General features: G+C 42.4%; 1 protein-coding gene across 1 annotated transcript in view; it reads right to left on the bottom strand.

Annotated features, from left to right (window-relative positions):
- CDH17 (cadherin 17, LI cadherin (liver-intestine)) overlaps positions 1 to 11,856 on the bottom strand; it is an 88,818-nt gene that overhangs the window by 50,703 nt on the left and 26,259 nt on the right. Inside the window, exon 3 of the mRNA XM_010833511.1 lies at positions 11,485 to 11,583. Coding sequence (XP_010831813.1) covers positions 11,485 to 11,583 — 99 coding nt within the window. The remainder of the gene's footprint in view (positions 1 to 11,484; positions 11,584 to 11,856) is intronic.

The raw sequence follows: 11,856 nt of genomic DNA, 5'->3' as shown, positions 1-11,856 counted from the left end.
ATAAATTCTTAGACAAAAACTACAAAAACTGACTATGCCAAAGCCTTTGACTGTGTGGGTCACCACAAACTGTGGAAAATTCTTCAAGAGATGGAACTACCAGACCACCTGACCTGGCTCCTGAGGAATCTGTATGCAGGTCAAGAAGCAACAGTTAGAATCGAACATGGAACAACAGACTGGTTCCAAGTTGGGAAAGGAGTCCGTCAAGGCTTTATGTTGTCACCCTGCTTATTTAACTTGCATGCACAGTACCTCATGAGAAACGCTGGACTGGATGAAGCACAAGCTGGAATCAAGATTGCCAGGAGAAAGATCAATGACCTCAGATATGCAGATGACAGGACCCTTATGGCAGAAAGTGAAGAGGAACTAAAAAGCCTGCTGATGAAAGTGAAAGAGGAGAGTGAAAAAGCTGGCTTAAAGCTCAACATTCAGAAAACAAAGATCAAGGCATCTGGTCCCATCACTTCATGGCAAATAGATGAGGAAACAGTGGAAACAGTGACAGACTTTATTTGGGGGAGGGGGCTCCAAAATCACTGCAGATGATGACTGCAACCATGAAACTAAAAGCCTCTTGATGAAAGTGAAAGTGGAGAGTGAAAAAGTTGGCTTAAAGCTCAACATTCAGAAAACTGAGATCATGACATCTGGTCCCATCACTTCATGGGAAATAGATGGGGAAACAGTGGAAACAGTGTCAGACTTTATTTTTCTTGGGCTCCAAAATCACTACAGATGGTGATTGCAGCCATGAAATTAAAAGACGCTTACTCCTTGGAAGAAAAGCTATGACCAACCTAGATAGCATATTCAAAAGCAGAGACATTACTTTGCCAACAAAGGTCCATCTAGTCAGAGCTATGTTTTTTCCAGTGGTCATGTATAGATGTGAGAGTTGGACTATAAAGAAAGCTGAGGGTCGAAGAATTGATGCTTTTGAACTGTGGTGTTGGAGAAGACTCTTGAGAGTCCCTTGGACTGCAAGGAGATCCAACCAGTCCATCCTAAAGGAAATCAGTCCTGAATAGCCATTGGAAGGACTGATGCTAAAGCTGAAACTCCAATACTTTGGCCACTTGATGAGAAGAACTGACTCATTGGAAAAGACCTTGATGCTGGGAAAGATTGAAGGTGGGAGGAGAAGAGGGTGACAGAGGATAAGATGGTTGGATGGTGTCACAGACTCAAATGACATGAGTTTGAGTAAATTCCGGAAGTTGGTGATGGACAGGGAGGCCTGGCGTGCTGCAGTCCATGGGGTCACAAGAATCGGACACAACTGAGCAGCTGAACCTAACCAAAATTGACAAAAGAATAAAAGAACTATAGCAAGTAAAGAGATTGAGCTAGTAATTTTAAGAATTCCCACCAAGGAAAGTCCAGGTCTAGATAACTTCACTGATGAATTCTGCCTAACAATGGGAGAATTAACACCAAAGTTTCACAAATACTTCCAAAAAAAAAAGAGTATGGAACACTTCCTAACTTATTCTACGAGGCCAATATCATCCTTATATGTAAATCAGAAAAAAAAAATACAATAAAACTGCAGAGCAATATCTCTTATAAATGCAGATGCAAAAATTTTCAACAAAATACTAGCAAACTGAATCTAGCAACTATAAAAAATTATATATCATGACCAAATGGCATTTATCCCAGAATAAAAGGCTGGTTCAACATACAAAAATCAATTAATTTAATATTCCATATTAATAGAATAAAGGACAAAACCAGACGAGTATCTCAACAGAAGCAGAAAATCATTCCACGAAATCCAATATCCTTTCATGATGAAAAACATGCAACAATTCAGGAATAGAAGGTAAATTCCTCAACCTGATAAAGGATATATAAGAAAAACCCACAGTTAATATTAATATTATACTTAGTGGTGAAAGACTGAAAGCTTTCCCCATATGATCGGGAACAAGAAAATGAAGCCCAATCTTGTCACTTCTATATAGTAAGTCCCCTTCAAGTTGTGAGCTCTCAAAGATTCGAGTGTGCATTTCTGTGTCTTAAGTTAGTGCACTTATCTGGCGCACGTTGTCACGTGTGTGCGTCCTCTGCGAGTGGTTGTGCTTTGTGTACTTTACAGTTCTGTAGAGAATGGGCTTCTCAGGGGGCTCGGTGGTGAAAAGAATCTGCCTTCTGATGCAGGAGACACAGGAGATGCTACTTCAAGCCCTGGGCTGGGAAGATCCCCTGGAGGAGCAAACAGCAACCCACTCCAGTATTCTTGCCTGGAGAATCCCATGGACAGAAGAGCCTGGTGGGCTACAGTCCATGCGGTCGCAAAGTCAGATATGACTGAGCATGCACGCACTGTATAGAGTGTAGTAGTATAATGTCTTAATTTCAAGCCCAAGATATCATCTACGATGAGAAAAAAAGAGGCACTACCCAGACATCACTGGATCATTTTATCAAAAGGGTAGCGTTGAATCCAGCAAGGAGCCAGAACCTGTGCTACCAACATCAGGCGGGAGTGGAATTGCAGCTCGCCCTCTGTCTCCTATTGCTGACACTCCTTCAGCTCTGTCGTCGGCCACATCCTCTCCCTCTTCAGGTCGGTAACTCCTCTTGCCTATTCACTCTGTACCAGCCCCTGTTTGCCAGGTGCTGTCCTGTACTTTTCAGGGTACTATTCTGTAAGGTAAAAATGTTTTCCTTATTTTTTATATTTGTTTTTTGCACATTATTTGTGTGAAAAGTATTATAAACCAATTATAATATGGTCCTCTATAGCCAATTGTGTTAGCTGGGTACCTAGGCTAACTCTGTTGGACTTATGAACAAATTGGACTTTAAGAATGCACTCTTGGAACCGAATTCATTCGCATGGAGGGGACTTCCTATCTAATATTGTACTTGAGATCCTAGGCAAGAAGAGAAATAAAAGTCATCCAGATTGGATAATAAAAGTACCTCTATTCACAGAAGACATGATCTTATATATGGACAATCTTAAGGAATCTAAAAAGAATTTTACAGCAAATAAACAAGTACAGTGAGGCTGCAGGACAAAAGATCAATATACAAAAATCAATACTATTTCTATACACTAGCAAAAATAAATCTGAAAGTGATGTTATGAAAACAACTCCACACACAATAAGATTAAAAAGAATAACATACTTCAAAATAAACTTAACCTGAGAAATACAAGAAAATCTGAATTTGTAATCTGAAAACTTTAAAACATTATTGAAAGAAATTAAAGATCTAAATAAATGGAAAACACCCCATCCTTAAAAGTTGAAAAACAAGATTTTTAAGATAGTAATATTCCCCAAATTGAGATACTGATTCAACACAATCCCTACCAAAATTACCTTTGTCTTGTTTGTAGAATTAACAGGATGATCTTAAAATTTAGGTTTAAATGTAAAAGACCCAAAATAACCAAAACAATCTTGAAAAAGAAGAACCAAGTTGGGAGACCTAACACTGCGTAATTTCAAACTTTACTACAAAGCTACAATATTATAGAACTGTGTAAGAATTTCTTTCTTTCTTTTTTGGAGGATATGTTAATAACCTAAGGATCAACCCCATGGGGCAATAAGTTTATGGCACTGGCATGCTGCTGCAGCTGCTAAGTCACTTCAGTCGTGTCCGACTCTGTGCGACCCCATAGATGGCAGCCCAGGAGGCTCCCCTCCCTGGGATTCTCCAGGCAAGAACACTGGAATGGGTTGCCATTTCCTTCTCCAATGCATGAAAGTGAAAAGTGAAAGTGAAGTTGCTCAGTCGTGTCCGACTCTTAGCGACCCCATGGACTGCAGCCCACCAGGCTCCTCCGTCCATGGGATTTTCCAGGTAAGAGTACTGGAGTGGGTCGCCAGTGCCTTCTCCGATGGCACTGGCATAAGGATAGACATATAGATTAGTGGAATCAAAATCAGGAGTACAGAAGTAAACTTTTGTATTTATTGTCAAATTAATTTCCAACAAAGGTGTTAAGATAATTCAAGGGGAAAAAAATAGTGTTTTCAGCAAATGATGTTTGAACAACTGGATACTCACATGCAAAAGAAAATGAAGTTAGATCCCTACCTTGTACCATGCACAGAACAACTAAAAATAGATTAAAGGCCTAAATGTTAGAGTTAAAACTATAAAACTTTAAGAAGAAAACACAGGCATACAACCTTATGACTCTTGATGAGGCAGTAGTTTTTTAGGTATTATATCAACAGCACAAACAGAAAATAAAATAAATAAATTGAACTTCAAAATTAAAAGCTTTTGTGCTTCAAATGACATTACCAAGAAACTGAAAAGATAATCTACAGAATGTGAGAAAGTATTTGCAAATTATGTGTATAAGAAACTTTATGCAGAATATATAAACAGCTCTTACAATAAAAAGACATAATCCAATTTAAAAATAGGCAAAGGATTTGAAGAGACATTTCTCCAAAGAACAGATACAAATAGTACGTAAGTACATTAAAAGATATTAACATTAATCATTAGGGAAACCCAAACCACAAAGAAACCACTCTACTCCACTAGGATAGCTTTAATTAAAAAAAAAAAAAAACGGTAACAAGCGTTGCCAAGGATGTGGAGATATCAGAACACTTATACAATGCTGGTTGGAATGTAAAATAGTTTAGTTGTTTTGCAGACCAATTTTACAGTTATTCAAAAGGCTAAATATTAAATTCATCATGACTCAGAAATTTTACTCTTAGGTATATATCCAAGAGAATGGAAAACATGTCCTCACAAAAAATTGTACATGAATGTCCATAATACCATTACTTTGTAATAGCCATAAATGTCCATTAAATGATAAATGTATATTCAAAAGGTAGCATATTCACACGATGGAATATTATTCAGCTATAAAAAAGGGGTGGAGTACTAACAGCAGCTACAATATGGATGAACCTTGAAAATATGATGCTAAGTAAAAGATACTATACACAAAAGGCCACATGTTATATGACTTCATTTTTATGAAGTGTCTGTAAAGGCAAATCTATAGAGACTGAAAATAAATTAGTGTTTGCCAGGGGGTGGGAGGAGACGAAAGAGTGGCTGCCAGTGGGTACAGGGTTTCTCTGAGGCTGGTGAAAGTGTTCTGGGATCAGACAGTGGTGATGGTTGCATATTTTTATGATATATTAAAAACCAAAGAATTGGCCATTTTAAAAGGGCAAATCTTAAGATATGTGAGTTACATCTCATACATTACAAAGAGAAAAGGCAAAAAATGACCTATCTCAGAAATGTATCATACAATTCTTTCATCTGGAAGCCCCTGAGAATACAGAGCTGGGCATAATTGCAAATCTTCAGTGAAAGAAGTCTGTAGATGTGTAGTTCCTTCCTTCCTTCCTTCCTTCCTTTTCTTTCTTTCTTTTTTGGAGGATATGTTAATAATGCAAGGGTCAACCTCATGGGGCAATAAGCTTGTTTTGTGCCTCCCTGACTTCAGGTAAGAAGTTCTTTGGTACAGATGAGGGGACTGGGACAACTCCATGGAATAAAGAGCTCAGAGTACATCTTACCAAGGCCGAGTTTCCCACATCATCTCCACAACCAAAGATGGAGAGAGAATGAAATGCTTTTTTTTTTCTGAGATGTCAGATTTTATTTTTTGTCATGTAACCTACTTTTTAATTTAAATTGAAGCACAATATTACATGGGCTTCCCTGGTGGCTCAGATGGTAAAGAATTCAGCTGCAATGCGGGAGACCTGGGTTCGATCCCTGGGTTAGGAAGATCCCCTGGAGGAGGATATGGCAACCCACTCCAGTATTCTTGCCTGGAGAATCCCCATGGACAGAGAAGCTGGGAGGACTAGTCCATAGGGTCACAGAGAGCCAGACAAGACTGAGCAACTAAGCATAGCACAGCACACAATATTACATGAATTATAGGGATGCAACATAGTGATTCACGTCTAAAGGTTATACTCCACTAATAGTTACTACAAAATATTGGTCATATTCCCTGTGTTGTACAGTATATTCTTGTAGATTATTTGCTGTTGTTCAGTTGCTAAGTCATGTCCAACTCTTTGCGATTCCATGAACTGCAGGACACCAGACTTTCCTGTCCTTCACTATCTCCTGGAGTTTGCTCAAACTCATCTCCATTAAGTCAATGATGCCATCCAACTATCTCATCCTCTGTCACCCCCTTCTCCTCCCACCCTCAGTCTTTCCCAGCATCAGGGTCTTTTCCAATAAGTCAATTCTTTGCATCAGTATTGGAGTGTCAGCTTCAACCTCAGTCCTTCTAAGGAATATTCAGGGTTGATTTCCTTTAGGATTGATTGGTTTGATCCATTGCTGTTCAAGGGAGTTTTACACACAATAGTTTGTACCTCTTAATCCCCTGCCTCTCTCTCGGCCCCTCCTCTCCCCCAGCCTGTCGCTGGTAACCACTAGTTTGCTCTCTGTGCCTATGAGTCTTTTTTGTTGTAGTCACTAGTTTGTTTTGTTTTTCAGATTCCACCTATAAACAATTTCATACAATATTTCTCTTTCTCTGTCTGATTTATTTCACTTTAACGTAATACCCTCAAAGTCCGTCCATATTGCTGCAAATGGCAAATTCTCATTCTTTTTATGAAAGTGAAAGTGTTAGTCACTCAGTCATATCTGACTGTTTGCAACCCTATGGTCTGTAGCCCGCCAGGCTTCTCTGTCCTTGGGATTTTCCAGGCAAGAATACAGGAGTAGGTTGCCATTCCCTTTCCAGGGGATCTTCCCAACTCAGGGATTGAAGCCAGTTCTCTTGCACTGCAGGCAGATGCTTTACGGTCTGAGCCACCAGGGAAGTTCTTTTTATGGCCGCGTAGTACTCCACTGTGCGTGTGTGTGTCACATGTGTGTCAAGATATTTTGTATCCGTCATCCACTGACGGACACTTAGCTTGCTTCCATATCTTGGCGACTGGAAATACTATGAATATTGGGGTGCATGTATCTTTCTGAATTAGTGTTTTCATTTTTTTCACATATACCCAGGAGTGGAACCACTGGGTCATGTAGTAGTTCTATTTTTCAAGAAACCTTCATACAATTTTCCACAGTGGCTGCACCAATTTATATTCCCCCAAAAAAGTACATGAACAATTCCCTTTTCTCCACTTCCTCACCAACCTTTGTTATTTGTGCTCTTTCTGAGGATAGCCATTCTGACAGCTTGAGGTGATATCTCCTTGTGGTTTAAATGTGCATTTCTCAAGACTATACTTTCAGGGATCATTTCTAGAGTTTATTAATTTACATTTCTCTGATGATTAACAATGTTGAACATCTTTTCATGTGCCTGTTGGCCTTCTGTATGTCCTTTTTGGAAAAATGTCTATTTCAGTATTCTACCCATTTTTAAATTAGGTTGTTTTCTGACGTTGAGTTGTATGAGCTCTTTGTATATTTTGGATATTAACCCCTTATCAGTTATATCATTTGCAAACATTTTCTCCCATTCTGTAGGTTGTCTTTTCATTTTAACAATCATTTCTTTTGCTGTGCAAAAGCTTTGGAGTTTAATTAGGCTTAACTTGCTTATTTTTGCTTTCATTTCCTTTGCTTTAGGAGACAGATATGATTTATATCAAAGTGTTCTGCTTATGTTTTCTTCTAGGAGTTTTACGGTTTTGGTCTTACATCTAGGTTTTTAATCCATTTTGAGTTAATTTTTGCATATGGTGTTGCGTGCATGCTCAGTCACTTCAGTGGTGCCTGACTGTGTGACCCTATGGACTATAGCCCGCCAGGCTCCTCTGTTCATGGAATTCTCCAGGCAAGAATACTGGAGTGGGTTGCCATGCCCTTCTCCAGGGGATCTTCCCAACCCCAGGGATTGAACCCATGTCCCTTATTTCTACCTGCACTGACAGGCAGGTTCTTTACCGCTAGCATCACCTGGGAAGCCATATATGGTGTTAGGTAGCATGATATACTCAACTAGAACATGAGAACAGCAGTGTTATAATATCAGTTATGCCATTAATTTATTTAAGCCTCAATTTTCCTATCTGTAAAACAAGCAATTGGTACAGAGTCTCTAAGGTGTTTTCTAGCACAAAGACTCTGAGATTCTAGAAGGAATTCCCCTTCATCTCCTACTTCTCCTCTGTAACACACACACCCATACACAAGAGCTTTCAGCCGTGACAACGGGGCTCTCATTTCCTGCCTAGAAGAGATAAGCTTTGTAGCATGACTGATGGAAAAAGAACAGAAAACGACGTGGAGCAACCCAAGGAATGATTTTACTGGCTGGGATCCTCAGAGACTGTGAAAGGATCCTAAGAAGCAATTTCGAGGTCTGCGATGTTTGTAAGCTGGAGATTGTACAGTTCAGTACATCAGAACTATGTACAGTTCTGATTCTGTTCAACGAGATGTGGACCTGTACTCACAGAACATCCATTCCTTTCTGCCCGAAGAAGTGACGGCAGACTCTCTGGCCCACAGACAACTTTTGCTTTGATTATAGGATGCTTTTTTTTAACTGTGCCAATATTCTTAGATTTTGATTCTTAGGAAATATTTAGATTCTTAGGAAATTCTACATAAAGATAAAAATGTCTGACTTTTGTGGAAAAAATCATGAAATCCTGTAATACACAAATTCTGATGTGAGAAATTATCTGGAATTGCCCTGAGCCTTTGCCCTGTGAGGCACCCTCAGTTAGTCCCACTCCCCACTGTTCCCTGTGTCCCACAGGCTGACACCAAGTGTCAGAAGACTTTTAATTTCACATTTGCACAGTTTCGGGGTTTTCTACATCTGTTTTTTTGCTATTGCCTTTCTGATCCCAAGATAGTACCGTTCATCATCTACCTGGCCCCTGTGGGTAGTTGAGGTACTCGCTACAGACAGGCTTTCAAACCCAAGCTCTGGATTAGCAACTGTGAGAGGAAGACTCTCCAGTCTACAGCTCCAGACTCATGTGGCCACTGTCTCTTAAACATCTCCACCTCGCTAACCCCACAGATTAAATTCAATAAGCCTAAAACTTATTTTCCCATAAACTTTCCCTCCCCTCCTTCTCTCGCTCTCTCTTTGAGTGACACCATGAACCAGCCAGTCAAGCAATCCAGAGACCCTAGAGTTACCCTCAACACCTTTCTCTCACTGCCTGCACTCACTCAGTAACCAATTCCAGCACGTGGGACCCCCTCGCATTGCTCCCACCCGTCCCGTCCCCTCCACTCCCATTTATGCTTGCTTAAACCAGGCCTCCGTCATGTCCCACTGGTTCTACGGCAAACAGTGTCCCAAGACCCTTCCCGCCTCCAGGCTCACTCCCCTCATCATACACTCAAAGCGATCAGAGAGCAAGTCTGGGCAAACACAGCCTAACTCCTTCACCCCTTCCTTAACGTCCCAGTGGGCCCTGCCGCCTAACACAGGTTAAACAGCCAGTCAGGACCCCCACGCCGACCCTCGCCCTCAGCAGTCTCACCTTCTCCTCACAGCCTCTCCCACCCTAAACCACCTGCCATCTTTCATTTTCTTGCTAAATGCCTGCCCCCATATTTTTTTTTCCATCTAGTCCTCAGGACCTGCTTTCTGTTTGGGAGTGCCTGGTCAACTTTAAATACCCAGTTCTAGGGTCCAATGAAACTTTTTCTGTTCAACAACTACCCTCCACTCTTAAAATCGACCACTCTTTCTCCGCCTGCACTTGGCCCCCTCCTCAGCCCACCAGACTCCAATCAGAACCCTCCAGCGCATTGTTTGCCTTCTTGTTAGTCTCCTTCTGCTACCCAAGAGCGCTCCAGGGGCGGAATTGCTGCTGGTCTCATCCTGCACCCCCAGAACCCAGCACAGCATCTTGTAACACTAGGCACTTTCCGCACAGTTCATAAAAGGAGATGAATGTGTGCCCAGCCCACAGCATTCTTACCAACTTATGAAGCATAAAACACACAAATGAAAAGGACTTTCCAAATGTAAATGAGAAATCTCTAACTAAATGCTCCCTGGCGAGGGAGACAGAGTTAGTTAACGAGATCTTCCCCTAAGTGAGCCCTCGCCAGAGACTCCCAACCTTTTCCTGGCATCCTCTCCCGTTTCCCAGCCCCCTCTGCTTTGCAGCCCTGAACAGAAACGTGATTCAGGCCCGCTCCTCTCGGGGGTGGGGGCGGAATCTAAGAACCTCAGAAGTCAGGATCCTTCCTGTCTCTGCGGCCTCCGTTCCTACCTCCTTCTCCAGGCTTGCGGCTTCCTGGCCTCACTGGCCTTCTGCCAGAACCCCAGGCAGGCCCTGCCCTCTCCCAGCACAGGGCAGGTGTCTCAGCTGTGCCTTTGCTGGACTGCTCTTCTGTCTAAGCTCTCAAAGCATTTGCTCCTCCCTCAGGGCCTGACTCCCCTAACTGGAGAGGTCAAAGCCTCTGTAACACCCCACGGCGGGGGCACAGAGATACCTGTGCACCCCCACCAGCTCATATAATAGGGCCACTTCGCACTGATCTGGTACCAAATGAGAGAAGGTGGGATGAGGCAGTTTTCAGTCCCTCCTCTGTGGATGGGAACTGTCCAACAAAAGAGATGTTTGGCACTTAAGAGAAGGCATACCCACCTCAGACAGTAGTTTGGCAACCCCTGTTGCTCCCCCAGTGCATGGAGCAGGGGATCACGGGCATCCTCTAAGGCCCATCAAAGCCTCTTCAACCACTCCAGGGCCAAGCAGGTTTCCCCAGGGGGTTCTGACCAATGCAGTAGGATGTTTTTCTCCCTCTCTCCATTATGTTTCCAGGATTCTTTCAGTGCCCCTAAAGCTGAAGTCTCTTGGCCCTCAAGCCCCTGCCATCCACCCTCAATCTGAGGCTTCTCAATGAACCAAGTGAACAAGATGACTGCCTCCCAGTGTGTCTCGTTCAACGCCTGGGTCGGCCCAGAGACAGGCTCAGAGCAGTGAGGAAGGCAGGCTGTGTGTGTGTGTGTGTGTGTGTGTGTGTGTGTGTTAGTTGCTTAGTCGTGTCCAACACTTTATCAACCCCATAGACTGTAGCCCACCAAGCTCCTCCCTTAGACTGTAGCCCACCAAGCTCCTCCGTCCACGGGACTCTTCAGGCAAGAATACTGGAGTGGGTTGCCATTTCCTTCTCCAGGAAGGCAGGCTATTCCAGCGCTAAACCAGAGAATCCGTATCTTCAAATGCTGCAAGCAGCCAGCTCACGGAATAGACCAAGACTCAGATAACCACCCCCTTCCGAGACTGGTCCCCTGCCCACCCCCGGAGAGGGGCGGAGCCTACAGGCCCTAAGATCCCCGGCTCAGGGACGGGAGATATCCCAGATACCACTGAGAAAGTCCGAATGAGGACGCCTGGTATTACTGAGACTGCTCATCTCTTGGCTCCTGAAATCATTCTCCATAATGAGATCTCCTAGGCCTCTATTTTATTTCTGGGTGTCCAGTAGATAAAGGAGTGAAGTCCACAGAGAGCCTGCAAAATCAAGATGACGGGGACTAAGAGTAGCCCTTACCTGGAATATGGGTTGACTCGGTTCTTGGCCTTCAAAAATTGAAAATTCCATGGGTTTTAGGGGTCCACTAAACTTTCCCTCTTGGCCATATCCAGTTGTCTGTTAAAAGATGAAAGAAAAATAGAAAATTAGCAACACCATGTACTATGAATGTATTTGGGCCACTTGATGATTTTCTTATGGTTCTGGGACTGATATATGAAATCTAAGATTCTAAAATGGCTCAAAAAAAAAAAAGTGAAATCAAGTCAAAATAGTCAGGAAGGGTTCTTATATTTGTTGAGGCTCCACTATGTCAAGATGGTTTGTCAGCAGCCTAGCATTGCTTTTCTCATTCAAGATGATTCAAGCAATCACCCTGGGTGGGGGGGT

The sequence above is a fragment of the Bison bison genome, unplaced genomic scaffold, assembly GCF_000754665.1.
Source record: "Bison bison bison isolate TAMUID 2011002044 unplaced genomic scaffold, Bison_UMD1.0 scf7180017863702, whole genome shotgun sequence".
In the NCBI taxonomy this organism is placed as follows: Eukaryota; Metazoa; Chordata; class Mammalia; order Artiodactyla; family Bovidae; genus Bison; species Bison bison.
The sequence above is the reverse complement of the archived record's forward strand: the minus strand, read 5'-3'. Positions and strand labels throughout refer to the sequence as shown.